Here is a 21,720-nt window from a genome sequence, read left to right on the forward strand (position 1 = left end):
GAGGCGCTTACAAATCTTATCATTTCTGAAGCATGGATAATTATGGGGGATTTCAACTCAATACTATCTATCCAAGAGAAGCAAGGAGGTGCGCCTGTCACCAACCATGAAATGAGGGACCTACAAGTCTTTGCCCATACTTGTGGTTCAGTGGATCTTCGCTCTATCGGATGTCGGCTCACATGGACCAATGGGGACGATTTCTTGTAAGTTGGATAGATCTCTGGTAAATTCACATTGGTTGATGGCATGCTTATGCGAAGTTCATGGCACCCGAGTTCGACCCCCGAATCGACCTTTCAAAATTTTGAATTTATGGACATTACATGAGGATTTTCAAAGGATAGTTAGTGAATCTTGGGCAGCCCCGGTAAATGGTCATGCACAATATACACTCAAGGCAAAATTGCTCCGACTAAAGGGTCGGTTGAGAGGCCCCCGTGGACTACCCACACATCCGGAAGCGTGCCACCCTTCTTGCAGAGGCGGAGAAGCAATTCTACCAACAAAGGGCGAAAAATGTATACTTGAAAAGCTCGGATAAGTGTACCAAGTTCTTCCATGGCATAGTCAAGAGGAATAACAAGAGGAATGCCATCATTACCATCACTAAAAGGGATGGGGACCGAACAACAAGTATTGGGGAGGTGGCGGAAGAATTTGTGACTTTCTTTCATGAGTTACTTGGGCAAAGCGAGATATGTTCACAAGTGGACAGCCATAACATTCCAGGAAGGAAACTTAATAGCAGTCAATCGGAGGCTTTGATTAGGCCAGTGGATGAAGAGGAAATCAAAGGCGCACTACATAGCATTGGATGGGGTAAAACGCCGGGGCCGGATGGTTATGGTGCAAAGTTCTTTGTTTCTTCATGGGACACAATAGGTCCAGATTTCATAGCTGCAATTTTGGAATTCTTTCAAGGGGGTAAACTTCTAAAACAATGGAATCACTCCTTGATATACTTGGTGCCAAAGTTGGATCATGCGGAAGGTGTTTCGGATTATCGGCCTATCTCTTGTTGTAATGTGTTCTACAAGGTAATTGCTAAGATACTAGCCAGACGGTTATCATTGGTCTTGGAGTACTTATTGGACCCGGCTCAAGCGGCATTTGTACAAGGAAGATCCATAGGAGACAACATCAACTTGACACAAGAACTCCTAAGGAAATATGCTCGCAAAAGAATTTCGCCAAGGTGTATGATCAAGGTGGACTTGAAGAAGGCGTTTGATACGGTGGATTGGGAATTCCTTATGGCCGCTCTCGTTGGTTTTGGATTTCCCCAACGATTTTGTGCATGGATTAGGGAATGTGTAACTACGGCTTCGTACTCGATCTCCCTCAATGGTGGCATCTATGGGTTCTTTAGTGGGAGGCGCGGGTTGAGGCAAGGTGATCCTTTATCCCCTTTACTTTTTGGATTATGTATTGAGGTGCTATCTAGAAGAATGCAGGTCATCTCCTCGCTGCCATCATTTCACCATCATCCCATGTGCAAAGAGGTTGGCATAACGCACCTTGCTTATGCCGATGATCTCATGTTCTTTGCCCGGGCAGATGAGACCTCAATCAAGCATATAGCAGACTGTTTAGATATGTTTGGAAGAGAAGCGGGGCTGAGGGCAAATCCATTGAAATCCCACATATATATTGTTGGTGTGGATAATAGAGTGAAGAACCAGTTACTTAACCTCATTGGGTTTCAAGAAGGGAAGTTTCCATTCCGATATTTGGGTATTCCACTAGCAGCGGAGAAGTTGAGGATTGCTAACTATGGTCCATTGCTTGAGGCAATCACAAGTAAGATAAATGCATGGCCTAAACACACTCTTTCATATGCCGGACGATTGGAATTGGTAAAAACGGTATTACAAGGGATAGAATGTTATTGGTTATCTATTCTCCCTATCCCCGTTGGAGTCATTGACAAGATCCAAACTATTTGTAGAAGGTTCGTATGGTCTTCTAAATACCCTCCTATATCTTGGGCTTCCTTATGTCTATCAAAAAATGAAGGGGGGTATGGTATTCGAGATCTTAGTGCATGGAATGAAGCTTTACTAAGTAAGACCTTATGGAAGATTCAATCCAAGACAGATTCATTGTGGGTAAGATGGGTGCATCATCATTACATCAAAGGGGTTGAATTTTGGCAATGGGAAGTTAAAGCCTCCGATTCACCACTCATCAAGCGGCTTGTGGATATCCGGAGCAAAATCTTGGGTGGAATGAATGGAGTTGGGGAGGCAAACATGAAGATGATAGAGTGGTTTGCCGGAGGAAAGAAAGGGGTTAAAAATGCATATGATTTCTTCAAGCCAAGAGGACCTTCGGTGGTTTGGGAGTCATTTGTTTGGAGGGCGGAAATATTACCAAAGCATCGTTTCATATTATGGTTGCTAGCACATGTCAAATTACGAACAGCGGATCGGATGCTCTATGAGGAGAATAAGGAATGTGTACTATGTCACCAACAAGAGGAGTCCAATGACCACTTATTCTTTGAGTGCCCCACCACTAGGGCTCTTTGTGACAAAGTAAAGCAATGGTTAGAAATTCAACATGATTTTTCAACGTTAAATGAGCTATTTCAGATTTTTGGACAACATTACAAAAATGCCAACCGCAAGACGAAGGCTCGATATCTTGGCATCTCAAGCATGATTTATGTGCTTTGGGAGGTCCGTAACAAGTCTCGCTATGAGGGGAAGGCACCAAACGAGGAGATGATGCTTCGGAAGATTCAAATACACGTGTTCCGATTTTTATGATTTTATTGAATACGTTACTTGTTGGGTGTTGATGTCTTGAAGAGTTCAGTGTTGAAAGTATGTAAGTGATTGAATGTGTCACATTGGGCGACATGTGCTCAAATGATGTGTTTTGTTGTTGATGCGCGTAGGAGGACTTACCTCAAATGTAGAGGTCCAAGCTCCAAGATAGACTTGTATGCTTTGATTCTACTTTGAGAGTATTTAACTCTCAAAGTATATTTATACAATATGTATCTTTTTTAAAAAAAAAATGTGAGGTGTGTTCAAAAATTTTGAACAAGTGTCGAAGATAAATTGAATAAGAAATCATACGGCAGTAAAGAAAGTAGACACAAATAGATTAATTAAATATACGAAGTCAAAAATTGTAATTGTGAATGTTAGTTTAATTTGAATCAATTTGCATTAAATTATAATTTTGATTAAAAATAATAAATCAATAATATTTATTATATTTAAAATCTTTAGAGATTTTAAATTATAGATAGTAATCAATCAATATTCATGATTACTTTAATCACTTATTTGAATTCTATAATTAATTTTTTAATAAAAATTGATGTGAATGGTTAAGAAAATAACTTATCCTTTTTAATAGAAGTTATTTTAAAAAAAAACAAATATTACCAAAAGAAAATTTTCTATTATCTAAAAAAATTCTATTACGTATGATTTTCTATTATATTAAAATATTAAAATTTTTTACTAAATAAATAAAATCTAATTTAATTTATTTTTAAAAAAGTAGCTTGAAATTATTTTATTAAATCAATTATTTCATTTATTTATTTATTTATGGTGCAAGAGTCACGAAAAATTATATTTTGAATAAAGACGAGACAATATTTTCTTAATTTGGAAGTATATAGTTATATATATTAAAATATTAAAAATGGTGATAAATTTAGGAACTAACTGAATTTATTGCACAGTTGTTCGAAGTTCATGTCCTTCGGCTTGGCGCAGCTATAAGGCAAGTCATCGTCCATGCGTATGAGTATGACCATCGGAAGCGAAGGAGATCAGCAATTAGGGTCTTTGCGTCCACCAAAATCTCCCTATCCTCGTCCCGATGGCACCGTGCAATTCCCTTCCCGATGGCAAGCTTGTCTTCTTAGCAATCTACACCGCAGTTGTCGCCGGCATCGTCTTTTCTGCCCTTGTAATCCTCTCCTCCCTCGCCGTCGATGGGGGTAGCGGAAGGACGTTCTACTACTTCGACAGTAGGCTCTATTCTTCTGCGTCTTCTGTTTCGCTATCATCACTTCCTTCTCTTTCCCCTCCGCCGAGTAGTTAGTAAAACACTTGTCTGTCTTATTAGATGTTTCTCATTATCTATTGCTTCCTGCATTGTTCCTTGTTCCTTGTATTAATATGGACTAATGTAGTCCATTTGTGCTGCTTGAGTTTAAAATTCATGTCACTGTTTATAGATCCATGATCCGCACATTGTATATGTTCACCTTACAGATGCATTTATTTCTTTGGTCTAGCTTCCAGCTGCAAGAGTTGTCTTTTATTTTCTCTCCAGGAGTCCGATTCTGACAAAAAGAAAGGAGAAATCAAGTCTTAGGAGTGATACAGAAAAGGCCATTGGGACTACTTTTCTTCTATGCCGTTTCAAGTTCTCTTGACCCATAAATACTCTTGTTTCTATCATCATTAAATGTGTTGCCTGATTGATGATTTAAGGCATTTCATTAAGAACCCCAGCTGCTGGTTCAATGCCCCTGGTTTTGAAGTTGCACTCTATATAGATCTTCAGCACTAATCCAGATGTTGTTTATATTACAATTTTCAAGCGGGTTGCTGCATAGAATGATTTTAGATGGTCACTCTTGCTATCTTTTAATTTCTTTTCAATTAATGGAACCTTCTTTAGCAACTCAGGATCATACTAAGGAGTGAAGGTTTTGCAGTTGCTTTGCTTATTGAATGGGGATCTATCTTATATTTCTTGTTATTTATAACAGTTGACGTTTCAACAGAATGAGATAGAATCTGTGCTATTATGTTCTTCTATGCAAAAAAAATATCTTTGGATTCATATGCTTTTCTTGATTTTTAATGGATTTTTATGTTATTACGTCTGAGAAAGATCTTATTCTTACAGTTACTAGAACTCCGAAGCGACAAACAGAGCCTTCTAACATGTTTACAAGAGCCATATGGGATGTACCACTTGATACTAAAATGCCTGACTTGAAGTTGTTTCAGCTAACTAAGGATATGGTGAAGCATCGTGCACAAGACAACATTATTATTGTGACATTGGGAAATCATGCATTCATGGATTTTATCGTGAATTGGGTCAAACACCTAACAGATCTTAATATCAATAACCTTCTTGTTGGTGAGTTAGCCACCTTATAACATTGCTAGTATGTTATTGTGAAGAAGTTTATAACAATTAACTGAGTCCTTTTTGAACAGGTGCGATGGACACCAAACTATTGGAGTCTCTTTATTGGAAAGGGATTCCAGTTTTTGAAATGGGTAGTACAATGGAAATGAACGATGTTGGCTGGGGTTCCCTTGCATTCCACAAAATGGCAAGAGAAAAAGTATTGTTGATAAATGTTCTCCTACATTTTGGCTATGAGATACTAATGTGCGATACGGATATGGTTTGGTTAAAGGTATATATTGTCATTGTTAATTTGATAGGTTAGAGAGCTTGTTTGCAGAGGTATGAAACTAGGATAAGTAAAATAGGTGCTTGAACTCTTCATCTACCCATCGATACCCATGTCAAACACTGACACTTGGAGTGAACACTATTCATCATGTGTAAATTTTTTTTAGAGTTAGCAATTGAAGCTAGGTAGTAGAATTCTAAAAGATCGACAAAGAGATTGTGGTCCACCTTAATTTAGTTGAAAATTTAGGAATGACACCTTAGTGATAGAAAATAGAAACGTGGTTAGGAAATTGGTATGGGATGTTACCTTGTCTTCCTCTCACATCGCCCTCCCTCATTTGCACACACGTGTCGACCTACTAGCTTTCACACCACCCTGGTCAAATTAGGCACACACTTTATTTCCCCCCTCATGCGCACACACTTTATTTCCTCCCTCATGCTCATCGATGTTGTCCTTGTCTATGCTACCTTGCTTGTTCCCATTGACATTGCACTACTCCTCCCAAGCTACCTTGCTGGCATCACTGTGCCTTCCACCCTAGCTTGTAGAGGGAAAAGTTGACTTTTTGAGTCCCATTTTGCAAAGAGAGCCCACATTCTCCCAATCTTGGGCAGACGCACTGAGCAACTTCTACCTAGAGTTTTACTAAGGTAAATGAGGGGAGATGGCCTTGAAAATTATGCTCTACTCTCCTTTCCCTTCCGTAGGGGAATCACAACCTAACTTAATAACATGTATATTTAATCAATCTTGGGATAAGATAGTAATCTCATATATGCCATGGTGTCATTCATGATTCTATGATTATATACTAGTTGTGTTTTTTTTTTTCTATGATCTATATCTCTCAAATCAAGCTCTGATTAAACCATATTAATTTTTATATCACTCATATTGGGTTCTATATTATTTGTTTTGCTCTATATCAAGTGGCATAGGAAAGAATATTAGATTATCATCCCTGTGCCACCGTTGTACCAATCATGCCATATTTATGGAACATAACCTTTTTTTATTTCTCTTGATAAGATACAATATTTAAATTTGTGGTTCTAGTTCAATGAAGGCCTTGTTTTGTTTCCTTCTCACATTGTAATTTTATTATTATTTTTTTCATTTGTATGAAACAGAATCCACTTCCATATATTGCTCGTTTTCCCGAAGCTGATATCTTAACATCTACTGATCAAATTAGACCAACAATCACTGATGATAGTTTAGAAGTCTGGCAAAAAGGTATGCTCTGCTAATATCAAACCAAATCCTGATTGTATCTTTTGGTCTTTGCTCTCTTTTGATTATTGGTAATTGTCATGGCAATTGTTTGTGTGATATGTGAAGCTTGGAGAAAGTCATGCTTTGACAACAAATGAGATGCTGATATGCAATAGTGGAGTCATGACCCCAGGGTTATTGGGGGAAAAAAATATAATTTAGTTTAGTTTTATAACAAATTTTTTATCAAAATTCAAATAGTTCAATGATGATAGATTTATTTTTTTAATTTTTTTATAAACATAATATTTATCAGTATATATTATATTGTGGTTTGTTTTGGAGTTGTTTTTACAATTTGATGATGGTTTGAGTTAATTTTTGATGGACTAGTTTTATTTAATGGGCGTAGTTTAATTTTATTGGGTTGTATTTGATTCCCTATGGACTTTTTAAAATCACGTGAAATCAATTTTTTTGTCATATTGATAAAATTTCTGATATCATATCAAACAAAATATGATATATATATATATATATATATATATATTTATATCCTTCTAACTATTATTGAATAGGTTAATTGAGCAATAAAATTCAAGTCTTAAACAAACTACCTGTAACAAGTTGAATTAAATATTCTATTGAAAAGAAAGCATTATAAAATTATGTATATATAAGACATTCAATCCAGAAATTATATAATAATCTGATTATTTTTGAAATTATCATTATATAAATAATATGAATTATATAATGTAACAATGAGAGTAAATTTCCAAAATTACATAATTCTTTCTTTCTACAAGATGGAAACTATTTATTTAACAAAAATCTTTACACCTACAATTTAATTCTTGTATTACATGCATTTTCTTGATTCATGATTTATATTGAATTAAGATGATTTAGTACTATGTAATGTAATTAAAGAAAAATATTTTAAGCATAGGAAATTTAAGACAATAATATATGATGCAAACGAGAATTCATTATGAGGTTAGATGGGGAAAAATAATGTGGGGGAAAGGAGCATAATGTGATTGGAGTCTATGAAAGTGGGTGCAACATTTTAAATTTTTAGTTTCATTATTGTATAAATCTATGCACCCTTTGCTTATTTGTGGGGCTTAGTGGAACAATTGCACTTATTGAGCATTACATGGTTCTGCTAATGTTGATATTCAAGCTTGGATATTTATTATTTACTTTATTCTTTAGCTCAGTTCATTGGTTATAAGTTTGTGTACTCATAAATGCTATGTGAAGTTCCACAGGATTTCCTTAGTCTATGCAATATTTTCAATTTTGATGGACATGGCATCAACTCATGATGTGACTATCTACATTTGAAATTTATTGTTGCAGTAGCTAGCCAACATATGCTCGATACAGTTTGATAGTCTTTTTTTATGTAATTTTATTTCACGTGACTAGAATTTTAAGAAATTCTTTCAGTAGGCTCCAGAAATGGGATAATATGAATCTATATGATAACCATTTAAAGAATGCACTAGTTTAGTGGGCTTATTTTCAGTTGTGAAGATATCAAAGAATTTATTGTATACATTCTCTATATGTTAGTGATAAGGTCTTTGTACGAGTTTAAATAGTCATTCTAATGTCATATTCTAACAAGTGAACTTTGAAGTTACCAAAAAACTTGGTCTCAGATATACAAGAACATGGTTGCTACATCCTAATTACATCATAAAACCAACATTTCTCTTGGTGTGATGTGAAGAGCTTGGTAATAACATGGCTGGAGTTGGGGTTTCTTGGCTATTGACCATTTCCATAATTGCTACTCTACCCTGATTTTGTTACCTAGTAATCAAATTTGGTATGAATTCAGATAGGAAGATCAGTACCCTAGTTGGTTTTTTCACCCACTTTAGTGTTGAGGTTGGTGAAACTAGCGTGGATTGCAATATAGTTGTTCTTACTTGAATTAGGATGGTTGCAAATTTTGTGGTGCTTTTGGATATTATTTGCTTGTTTGTTAGATCTTGTGTTTGCTTTTTAAGTTAGTTAACTTTGGGCTTTGGTTTAGGTGAAAATTGTGGGTGTCCAACCCATTGGCATTCATTTATTGAGAAATATATTGTTTAGTTGGAATGACATATGAACTTATGTCCTTATAGTTCTGGAATTATTTAACTAATAGTCTCCTCTCTTATCATTAATAGTAACTGGTGCTTACAATGTTGGACTTTTTCATTGGCGTCCAACTGTTCCTGCAAAAAAGTTAGCAAAGGATTGGAAAGATATGGTCTTAAATGATCCAAAAATATGGGATCAGATTGGCTTTAATGATCTTCTTAAGAAAATTTTAGGTCCATCCATTAAAGGAGCAAACGGACTAGTTTATGCTTTTGATGGGTCCCTAAAGTTGGGTATACTACCAGGCAGCATTTTCTGCAATGGGCACACATACTTTGTCCAGGTAACTCATTGTTGCTTATCCAAACTTGGCATAATATGATATGCTTCATATCATTCACTATTTACATAACAATGGCTTGAAAACAATTCTCTGAAATATATTATCAGGCTGTTCACCATCAGCTCAATTTAGAGCCATATGCAGTGCACACCACCTTCCAGTATGCAGGTACCGAAGGAAAGCGCCATAGATTGCGGGAGGCTATGCTTTTCTATGACCAACCTGCATACTATGATTCAGCAGGTATTTTTTTTTGTACAACAGGATTCATCTTCTTCATGCTAAGTTAAATATTCCATCTTAGGTGTCTATTTGACCTTTATGCTTGACTTTTACTACACAACAAATAAAAAGCTATTGTATATTGGTAGTTGACTAAACCTAAAATCATCTTGTGCACAATCAAGTCATTTGGAAAACATTAGGGGCAATGACGAATCAAAGCGACATGCATACAATTCAAGTACCTAAGAGGAGCTATCAACATCAGGGGAGTGAGAAATGTGAGGTCCCGAAGTAGGATTTATTGTACACAGTCTTATCCTGCTTTGCAAAACATTATTTCCGACACTCGAAGTCATGACCTATAAATCACACGGTAACAACTTTACTATTGTGCAAGGCTCCCCTTCTAAATTACATATTATAACAAGATTTAAATTTATAACGGATATATATTATATTTATAGTAGTTTAAAAATAACATTGTACATTATACAATAGTGTTATATATAATAATTATATATTTTTATTATATAAATAATATATCTATTTTATATAAGTTATTATATAATTAATATATCTATTTTATATAAATTATTACATAATTGATACCTCTATTTTATTTAAATTATTTTATAGATAATACATTTCTTATTATATAATTTTTTATATAATTAATATATTTGTTAGTAGATATAAATTATTCTTAACAAATATAAGTTATCAATTATAATTATTATATAATGTTAATATAATTTGTTATCAATAGATATAATAGTAATTATATCTACAATAGATTATTTGTTATATAATAATATTATATAATAAATTGTCAATTATATAATGTTATAAATTATTAGTTATATTGTTATATGATAAAACTAAGAGATAATAGTTAACAATTCTTTATCAATTTATAATGACCTGATATAAGATGAAGATTTATATAATAATTATTATATCTCATAATAATAATTATATATAATAGATATAATTACAATTATATAACATTAATTATTATATAAATTATCAATTTTTATCTAGTATAATAATTTATATAACAGTTTTTATTTCAAGAATATATATACATACATACTTATGATTGTGGTTTAAATAGTTTAATTTTTATTAGTACTTGTAACCCATTTAGTTATTCGAATGTATCAACAAAATTATTTGATTTATTCAATTAATGATTTTTATCAAAATATATTTTTTGTGCTTATTATTATAACGGTTATAACAAGTATATATTATTTGTAATAATTAATTAATCAATTATTAATTAAATATTTTTAGCTATTGATTGAATAATTTTGTATTTAATAAATATTGTATTAATGTGTTTACTTGGTGTAAATAGTAATAGTTTTATAAATGTATTTATTTGTTATAAATGGTTTTATCTTTTTTGATACTCTAACCTTTTAATGGTGCATGGATAGACAAATGACATTGAAGAACAAATTTATGGTCCATTATAGAATCAATTTAATTGACAATGTTTACATTGTGATATGATTGGACTTGGTGGTGAAGTCAGATGCCTCAAATAGTGTCTAAAAATTCCTTAAGAAATTTATTGTGTAATGAAAGGGGAACTTGATGCTAAAAAATATCAAGTACAAACAATAACAATATGAAGATTTTGATAGACAAGCTTTTGGAGAACCTGTCTATGATATGATGAATTTGAAGGTTGTGATAGTGATATACCAAATGACTAAGAATCTGTAGTTACTCTTTGTGCCTCAAAAGTTGAGTATGAGTATGAGCAACAAATGTGACAATACATTATATAGGTGGTGTTAGTGGAAGTGACTTAATTTGTGCTAATGGAGTGACTCAATTTATAACACCAACACTTGCACTTCTCCCTAATGTTCATGTAGCGATTGCACTACTTCCACTAGCACCCACTGAGCCACTTCCACTAGCAGTACTTGTATCACCACCATCACTAAGTTAAATTGGTTGATTATGTTTTTTTGATAGGACAAAAATGTGAATTTGATATTGTTGATATTGATTCAATGACCTTTCTTAATGAGGCTAGCAAAAAATTGATTTGTCAAAGTATCATAATTTTTTTTTCATTCCAACCAAATTCCCTTAATGTAGTGAACAATACGTACTATCATAGCATTGTATTCAACATCTAATAATTCTAGTCCTAGTATCTAAGCTCTAACTACATATGGAATTCTCAGTCCGTACCTAGGTGAATAAGGGAAGGAGATTAAGGTATGTACCATATTGTGCAATAAGCAATAGGGTCAACTCTATTTGGTAGTTGATTAGCTAGAGTTAATAGCTTTGTTGATTAAGCCACCATCAGTTGACTTGAATACTTCAACAGTTGACTAACACTAAACTCAGCTACGAATAGAAAATATTTTATTAGCCACGAATAAAAAATATTCTATTTGTTGACTCATTAACTTTAGTTGACTACTTAACTACGACTATCTTAATGGTTGAGTGTTTAGTTAAGTTGAAGACTACCCTCTCCTAGGTATAAGTTTCTCAACTCTCAACTCACTTAAGAATTTAACTTGCATCTCTTTTGCCAGAAGACCATCATTCGTTAGACCTTTCATCCCTTTGATATATTGAACTCTCCGCTTGCTCCATGTGCCATCCTTCATGCTTTGCCTACATAACTTCCCTCCTCTAGCTCACTGCACTCCATGCTTCTCATCCTTCGGTCCTTGAGATGCCCCATACTATGCTTCTCTCTAATCTCTTTAGATCTTGAGCCATTGTGTCATCATCGACCTTGGCCATGTCAAGTCATTTCATATGTATATCTATTGAGTCTTGCACAACTTCATACATATATGAAAGTATAAAACCCTAACTTAAAACTCTTTGCCCAAGTATTAAAATTCATAATCAATCCAGCTCACTAAGGGCAAGTCTTTGTCTCCATTGATCTTCATGTGATGTGAGACAATGTGAAAGCCTTCGTTTGTCGCCTCATTATCCCTGATCATGTCATAGAAGAAGTCACGAACAAGTTCTGTTCATATAGGGTTGGTGCTTGGGCTGAGCACCGACCCTAGGTGGAAATGTCTACAAACATATTCACTTGAGTTTTGTGAAAGGTTCGTTGGTTTGCTTTGTTCCTCTCGGCAAGTTCCATGTGCTAGTCAATAGGCGGAATGAAATGTGAAGTTTCGCGATAGGTTCGTTGGTCTGCTTTATTCCTCTTGATGAGTTTCATGTGCTAGTCGATAGACGTAATGAAATGTTTTATCCATGTCGACCAACAGAATAATATTTTAATCCTTGATTAATACTAAAATGAATGTCATGCATTGGATGGGAGTATTAGTTTTTGTAGTATTTAGTATTAGGCTAATATTAGGAGTTGGGCTTGGATAAAGAAAACTTAGGCATGTACAAATATAAAATATGATAATCATTGTGTAAAATATAGAGTTGTGCTAGTTGGCACTAGCGGAACTTATCATTTTATTTGTCGACTAACACCGGCACCAGCACTAGGTGGCGCAGTAAGGCAGCAACGATCTCGTAGTTAGGTGAGGTTGTCGTGAAGTAGCAAGGCTATCGCAACCTCGCTGCCTCGCTGCCATGCGGGGGTCGTGGGCCTAGCTTCCTGGCGGAGGTTGCTGTGTTTTTTTTTCTTTTTCTTTCTTATCTCTATCTTTTTTTTCTTTATTTTTTTGAACTGATTAGTTCCTTTTCCTTTTCTTTAGTTTTATAACCATTAATTTCTTTTTTTCCCCTTTCCCTTGTAATTCCTTTCCCTCCTTAAACACAAAGGGTAGAGACTAAAGACAAAAGGAAAAAAAACTTTTTAAGGATGGAGTTCCTTTCCCCCTATCACCTATCTATAAAGGTAAACACAAAAACTAAGGGAGAAAAATTATCTCTTTAAGGATAGAGGAAAAAAAAACCTCTTTCAGGATAGTGGGAGTGGATTGTTGGAAAGATAGCAAAGAAAATTAAATATAATATAATCCCTAAATACTACTATGATTAAACTAAATTATTATATATATATATATAAATTTAGTTTAATTCTAAATAGATTAAAATAAATTAAATTAAATCCAATTTACAACTACTTGATCCTAATCACCACTCTAGTGAGCTTTAATCAATTCTAATTTTTAAAATATTAATTTAATTTGACTTAATTAATTATTTAAATAAAAAAATTACATTAATTTATAAATAATTTTAAATTTTCAAATAAATGTAACATAATCAATCTTTAAAATTATCGAAATATATCTAAAGATGTCGAAACCGAATATGACGACCATTATAAATGCAAAGTCTCAAACTTGATGCCTCTGCAATAAAACTTGAAACTAAAGATCAATCTTCATCACTATTGTAAATGTAAGTTCTTGAATTTGATGCCACTGCAATAAAATTATAATTAAGACTGTTTAATTATGTGTAATAATAATAAAAATATAGATTTTAAATTTATATAATCAACTTGTATAAGATTCAATAAGCATAAAATATCTCATGAGATAATATCAAAATTTGAACTCAATATTCAACATTTCAAATATAACCTAATAGTAAGTGTTTATAGTAATCAAATATTAATAAAATTATTTTTTAGTTAATATATTTTATATTTAAAAAAGTATGAAGACTGTATCGTCACGACACAATACAATACCGAAATCGTATCATTCTAGACATAAATTAACACTTCGGCACAACTTAATTTTAAACCTTGATGTTAACACCTTGCTTTCTAGAACTCTAGTGTCACTGCTCTTTGCTATTATTGTTTTTCATCTTCTTTGTGTGACTTTTGTGCGATTAATAATCGAAATTAAAAGATAAGTCATGGACATGATTCTTCTTATCTCGGTTGATTGCCTTGTTTGATTTTAGATACTAGATATGGGTCGCATCTCATTCAATACTCCTAAAATTGTATTGTCACAAGTGATATTACTTACCTATATAAAGTATATATATCTATATCAGTTCATTGCTCTAACGATGCATTTCAGCCTTAGCGACTTATATTGAGTGGCACTGAAACTATATTTTACTTTTTCCATTTCATGGTTTTCAAATCTTAAGCCATGTTGAAGTTTTAATCATTAACTAGAATAATACGTTTTGGTATCATGCTAATGTTCTAATGTACGGTGTTAGTGGTGAATTGAAAGTGGAATAAGAAAATGAAAAAGGAAAAGAAGAAAATAGGACAACTATCTACTTAGATTGTGATTTTATCTAGAATGATATAGTTTTGATATTATGTTGTATAGACACAAACTATAAAAAAATAATATTATTTTAATTTATCTTTGACCAGTATGCTGTAGTATGCAAAAGGGTGTTGAGTGTCAGCATGACACTATACTCGTTAACATGATTGACACAATTGCATATGAAGCATTGCCTATGCTGAGTAGTATTTAATTTCGGAAATTTATAGGAACAAAATTTTTTGATTGTGCTACCTGCTACAGAATGAGATTTCAAACTTTGGTTCATTTAATTATGTGGTAAGCAAGGATTGAAATCTTGAGCCGTTTGCTCGATATCGACGAAATTTTTCATTCCGCTAGTGGACTGACACTGGCATAGCGTTTCAGCCGGGATACTGTCTGGAGGCATCGCATAGTCCTCTGAAGGTCGCATAGTCCTCTGAAGGTGTCGCGCGGGCCCTGGTCATGATCGCGCGGGGCCTGGTCGCCTTCGTGATCGCACGGAATCCGGATTTTTTAAAAAAACTTAAGTTTTAATAATTACGTAGGTTAATAATTTTAATCAACTCCTAGTTATAGTTGGGATAATTTAAATAAACTCAATTAAAGCCTCATAAAATTATCTTATTATTTTTTTAAAAAATATTTTATTTTTTATTTTTAAATATTTAGATTAAATTTTTTATTTTTAGTTAATATATTTTATATTTTAAAAATACCAAAACTATACCAGCACGACACGATACAGTACTGAAACTATATCGTTTCGATCTGGGACTGAAACCTCGGCGCGGCTCGCTATTGTAAACCTTGGTGGTAAGTAATTACTAGCAATTTTACCATTCTATCTTGTATGTTGTAAAATCAATATATCAATTTAACAATCATTATCCTTTCACTTTCTTGGTTTTGGGTTTTGTAGGAGGTTTCTTATCATTCAACCCAGCCATTCCAAGAATTCTATTGTTTGATGGCCCACGTACTCTACATTCTCACTTCTCTCTCATGAATTACCAGGTAGAATTTTAAGTCTAAATTTATGAAGATCTTGCCTATTTGATGTCTCAAAGTGATCAAGTAGGCCAATAAATATTCTTCTTTATTATTTCAGATGAAGCTGATAAGGACTGCACTTGCTGTTGCCTCTTTATTGAAGAGAACACTGGTGAGGTTTCATGCCCATAAAAGAAATGAACTTGTACCTAAAACTTTTACATATAATCATTATACACAATGCAATATGGTTTTCTAACACTTTTTTATGTCTGTAGTTTAATTTGACATGTATAAATTCGCTTTTCACACACACACACACACATATATATATATATGTTTTTTCTGGTTTTATTAACCTGATAACTGATTACCATAAAATTAAAAGTGTTTTCATTTACTATAGTCGATCATATCTCATTGCTTTACAGCGTTGAGGTGTTTCTTGCTTATCAAGTATCAGTAGAAGTTGTAATGATATGCCAATAGGTCATTTGGTATTGTCACGTCTCGGGAGGCCGTCCGAAAAATTTCGATAGCATCTTTCCTGTAACAATGATATTCCCTGAATACATACTGAGATATACAGGTCACATGGCTGAAATAAGGACTACATGTCCTTTAACACACCACACAGATACATAACATATAACATATAAGGTCCACACGGCCACAACTACTACTATCACATGCATATAACCAAAATAGACAAAATACGACATCTCTAAATGAAAGCATACAACCACGAATGTAAATCCAGAAAATCCGATACTCACAACAAGTTTATAAGTCCACAACTACAACCATATCGAATGCAACAAAAATCCGAACAAACCAACACATACAAATATCCTCTGATGTGAGATGAATACAGTCGGCCAGATCTCCAAACTCCTAGTACTATCCACCTATTTGCTACCTGGGGAGAAAACAAGACAATCCCAGGGCTGGGTAGTGAGCATTAGATACTCAGTGGATACAGAATAGAAGTGCATGTACAAATAGATCAGCAGGAATAACAAAAGTGTACAGTCCAGAATGAATATGTATAGACAAGATAAATGATAATCAACAAATAACAGGAATCAGTAGATAATATGAATCATGGTCATAAGAATCATATAAATGTAATCATGTATGTAATGTCACGTAGTGCAACAATCATAGCAAACAAGTGCAACAGCCACATCCATATAAGTAAAGTAAACTATGTAATAACCTACCAACGAATGTATGTAAACATGCAACAACCATCGCAATCAAATGCAAGTCACTGTCTGCACTCGCCATCCCCAATCACCCCCCAGGACAGTGAACTGGGGCGCACAACAGGACATACTGCACAGGCTCTAACAACTAACCACCACCAATCTAGTGGGGAGTGGGCAGTATAGCAGGAGGGCAATATAGCCAGTCCTGGTCGCACCCAACTATAGTGCAACATATGCTCTTACCCCTGTATCTCACCACAACACGGTGCCGGGCAAGAGCCAACAAGAACAGCCAATAATGCTGTCATCAACACCTATAACTAGCATGTGGATGTAATGATGATCATCCCAACATGTAATAGCTACAATTAATTAGCATGCTCAACAGGAATCATGAGAAGTCAACATAGGTCAATGATACAACAGTAATACTGTTCTAACAGTGGATAAATCAATCAGAATCAATTAACATGTATCAAGCAACGAATAATACTAGTATCAACAGGGTAAATGACATAGATAACAAGAGTATCAGCATGATACACATAGAATTTCTTTGATAGACAATGATAATGCTTGTACCCTTTCTGAGTTGAAAAATAACGAACACATTTTAATGCCCTTGGGTTTAGCTTCCTTCTATTTTGACTATGCACAAATGACCATTTTTTCTTTTTGTGATTCTATTTTTTTGTGGTATATTGACACAAGATGACTCATGTACCATCCCTTCTTTTTGAAAATAAAGAGTTAAGGGTAGATTGAAATAATCCCTAGCATTATCTGTTCTAAATCTTTCAAAATTTGTTCTAAACCTTTTCATTTTGACTCTATATTGTTTTTTATTCATGGAACAAAAAAATGGGAGGATATTACTAACATCCAATTTATGTTTGAGTAAAAAAATTCAAGTAACATGAGTACAATCATCAATGAATGATAAACTATTTTGTTATTTCAATTGGAGTGCATGACCTTGTTCGTGCCCTATGCGGCTTAAAATCCCTTCACCTTTAATATCTTTGACATTGGCTCCCAAAATTTATGTAAATTATCACTTCACCTTTACTATATTAGACAAAAATCATAATACCCCTACACTTTTCATATATATCTCATTTCGCTATGAATGGTTGACCTTGAAATTAAATATCTGCTATATGAAAAAAAATAAGAAAAGGAGTGAAATGAAAAATGTAATTCGGGCCATAAATGAGTCGATCTGAATAAATTTATTATGTTTAAATTTATTTGATAAGTTAAGTTTAAATGAACTAAATCATTTAAAATGTTGTTCAAACTTAATTTTAATTTTTTATAAATTTAAATTTAATTTGTTTAGATGTGATTAAGCTTTCAATTAAGTTTGTTTAATTTTTAAAATTTTATATTTTAAAATTTATTTAATTAGTTAGCTAGTTTTATATTACAAATTTATTTATTTATTTTAAGAATTAAGACTTTTATTTATTTATCTTCTTTATATTGTATATTATATTCAATATATGTACATTGTTCATGTTTATTTAATAAAATAAGTCAAATTAAGTGGAGTTTAAAATTAAAATATTATTCAAACTTAATTTTGTTTCATTTTTACAAATTTAAAGAGGATTTATTTAGATGTAATTAAGCTTTCTATTTGTTGTATTATTAATAAACACGATAAAAAATTATTCAAAACATAAATAATAATAATAATCTCTTTTATCATGTCTGAGTTTAACATTCAAGATAATTTAATGATGATCTAACAGCTGATACTAGTTTAGTCATAAAAGATACAAAATATTCAAAACATAAAGAAGAATATATTCAGGGAGAAATTCTTTTGATAATCGCCAAAACATGCAAATAAAGCAGCTTCTTGCCTAATTCCTATCATACAAACATGGAAAGACAGAGTAGATCAAAGAAAATAATTTTGAGTTACACAACCAATGAAGCAAATCAATGTTGTGTCAATTAGGCATACTGATGCTACCAATGGACCTGATGTTTATTTGTAGCAGTAGACTTTCTCTCGTATCAAACTCAACCAAGTGCTTGATTAAATCAAAAGAAATTAATGAGAATAATTGAGAGAGATCAAAGTGTACTATAACAATTAAAGGAGGGTGGTTACCTTCATTTTATATTATATTTACATAAGACTCCAACATAATAAATGACATAATACCTCATATGGGTCTAAACGATATAATATCACATAGCTAAAATTACGGCAAAACAAATTATTAGCGTGATAATGTATAAAAAAATATAGAAATGATAAGTTCTATGATAATCTAGGAACTAAAAAATTGGGAGAAAGATATTTATTGCATTGAAAAAGCTAGATGTTGGAAATTTGACTTAGGCAATGATAGATGCATAAAACAAGAAAGTGAAAAAATTCTAGTTAAGGACAATGCAATTAAGAAACGAATGGGAATGAAATTATCAAAAGTTTGTTGTATAAAGCTAAGTAGGCAACTCAATCAAAAATAAAGTCTGAAATTTTGCTCAAAGCACAAACACCACCCAATATGAAATAAAACATTATTTATTTCATTAACTTGTGTAGATGTGCTGACCATCAACATAGCATATTGGAAGGGAGACACCTGGTTGGGATGATGCCTTCATTTGTTCTGCATTACAATAAAAATTTTTACAAGCAGTGGAATTTACAGAACTATACATAGCTAATGAACTCAATACTCAAGTTCACTTGTTTTGAAGCAATGCTACATCCCCATGTTAATTGCAATACAGAGATGAAAGCCTAGAAACCACAAGGAAACTGGCTAGCCATTCAATGAATTATACTCTATATAATATTTTATAAGAAATAACTTTAGCCTGCAGCTCAATATCTGAAGAACGAAGATACAAGTGATAAATAGTAAGTGAGAAGTAGAAATATTGTGGTAAAAAAATAGTGAAGTCTCGCATGCATTGGAGACTCAAGGTTGCCAAATTCCTACAGTATAAAAAGAAAACTATAAACTCTAAGAAATACAAGAAAGAAAATGTGCATTTATTTATATTTTCAAATAAAACAAGGAGATGGAGATTGTTTACTTCACTAAAGATAACATGTCATTATCTGTTTTACTTGCTAGAAACTATTGTTATGAATATAAATGCGTGCTAAGAATGTAGCACAATGTCCAGATGGAGAGCAGTACTTACTCTGACCATACTTGCAATAGCCAAAGCCGTCTTAAAGGAGACAGATAGGTAAGTATAATTCATCGGACCAAGAAATCAACTAGTGGTATAGCCATCAATTTGGGTTGGGCCCACCGGGTTGGCCCGCCCTGCCAAACAATTTAGGCGGGTTAGGTTGAAATTTTATCAACCCATTTTAAGATGGGTTTAGATGGGTTGACTTGCTTAGGCCCGCGACGCATGGGTTGGCCTGTGACGGGCTTGGGTTGGTCCGCGGGTTGAGAAAGTTTATTAATTTATTTTAAAATTTAAAATTAAAGTAGAAAATTCAACGAATTAATGGGCTTTATTCTAAATTCAATTTAAACTATAATCCAAACTTAAAATTTTTAATATTTTTAATATTTTTAATATTTTTTATTTTTTGATAGGCCCGTGGGTTGATCCGCCTAACCCGCAACCCGCTTTTGGTTGGATTGGGTTGGAGATTTCTCAACCCGCCAAGTTGGTGGGTCGGCCTGCCCTGAACCGCTATATGATGAGTTTTTAGTGGGTTGATCCGGTCTCGCTATGGGTTGACTCGTTTGACAGTTCTACTAGAAATATTAGTAGTAGAAGGACCTCAAATATCACTATTCTTCCCTAAAATATTAAAAGTAGAAGCATGTTTTAAAATTTCAAGCCGTATCAGAGTTTTGATTTTATGACTGATATGATTTTGGTACTTCAATAATTAGGAACAAGTAGGATTAAATTAAATTCATATTTAATTTATTTTATTAAGTGCGAGAAAATTTGTTCCTATATATTTAAGGAGAAAATAAATAAGAAAAAATTACAAAAAATAAAATTTTATATAAAAAATAAAATATGGGAAGAAGGAGAAAGAATTAAAGAGGGGAAAGAATTAAGTTTAAAAAATAAAAAAAATTGTAGATTTTTTTTTAAAAAAAAAAACTCAGCATTGCACGAGCCATAGACACGGCTCGCACGAGCCTCCGCGCAACCGCGGGGCTTGCCTAACACCTCCGCTATGACTGCCTATCATGTAGTGTTGGTGTCAGCATCGTGTTAGTTGGCGGGTGGAATGAAATATTTTTCCCGTGCTGTTTGATACGGTATGAGATTTTAAACCATGAGTAGACGGACCTCAAATATCACGGTGTGAATGAGATAAAAAGAAAAATAACTTCTTTTATTGCTTAATGGAAAAAAACATGTTTGTGTTTAGCAAATTCACACACTTCACAATGGATACTCTCAACATATATACTTTAGAATAAATATGGAAATAAAATTGTAATGGTTCTAAATGATGGATATCCAAGTTGGTGTGGTGAATTCAAATTTTATTATTATCACATGAATAAAGTTCTCAACATTTGAACATAATAGAGCTCATCTCCTTTTTTAACATGTTCAATCATTCTCCCTGAATCCTTGTTCTGAAATACTCAACTATTATAAAAAATCACATTGAAACATAAAGCTTGAGTAAGCATTTAGATAGAGATAATGCTTGTGGATACTGCAGATATGAAGGACATGGTTAATGATGAGCTTAATTTAACATCTACATCTGCGTCAAAGAATCATCAATTTAAATGGAGGATGGAAACAAGCCATGAATGAAAAACTAAAGGCATTAAAGAAACTCAAGATGTGGGGAATCGGTAAAGTTGCAGCAGAAAAGAAACCTGTGAGGTGTAATGAGTCTACATAAGGAAGTATACAATACATGGATCAATAAAGAGGTGTAAGGAAAGGCTGGTAGCCAAGGGCTACACTCAAACCTATGAGATACCTAGACACCTTTGCTCTAGTTGCAAAAATGTA

At 33.1% G+C, this 21,720-nt stretch overlaps 1 protein-coding gene across 1 annotated transcript in view; it reads left to right on the forward strand.

The window, feature by feature from the left end:
• Positions 1-3,849: 3,849 nt before the first annotated feature.
• LOC141834070 (arabinosyltransferase XEG113-like) overlaps positions 3,850-21,720 on the forward strand; it is a 31,894-nt gene continuing 14,023 nt past the window's right edge. Inside the window, exons 1-8 of the mRNA XM_074721518.1 lie at positions 3,850-4,069; positions 4,876-5,130; positions 5,211-5,416; positions 6,553-6,658; positions 8,827-9,083; positions 9,191-9,326; positions 15,447-15,541; positions 15,636-15,689. Coding sequence (XP_074577619.1) covers positions 3,850-4,069; positions 4,876-5,130; positions 5,211-5,416; positions 6,553-6,658; positions 8,827-9,083; positions 9,191-9,326; positions 15,447-15,541; positions 15,636-15,689 — 1,329 coding nt within the window. The remainder of the gene's footprint in view (positions 4,070-4,875; positions 5,131-5,210; positions 5,417-6,552; positions 6,659-8,826; positions 9,084-9,190; positions 9,327-15,446; positions 15,542-15,635; positions 15,690-21,720) is intronic.

This window comes from Curcuma longa, chromosome 8 (genome assembly GCF_044706935.1).
Source record: "Curcuma longa cultivar G26 ecotype Majalengka, Jawa Barat chromosome 8, ITB_CL_G26_1.1, whole genome shotgun sequence".
NCBI classification, from domain to species: domain Eukaryota; kingdom Viridiplantae; phylum Streptophyta; class Magnoliopsida; order Zingiberales; family Zingiberaceae; genus Curcuma; species Curcuma longa.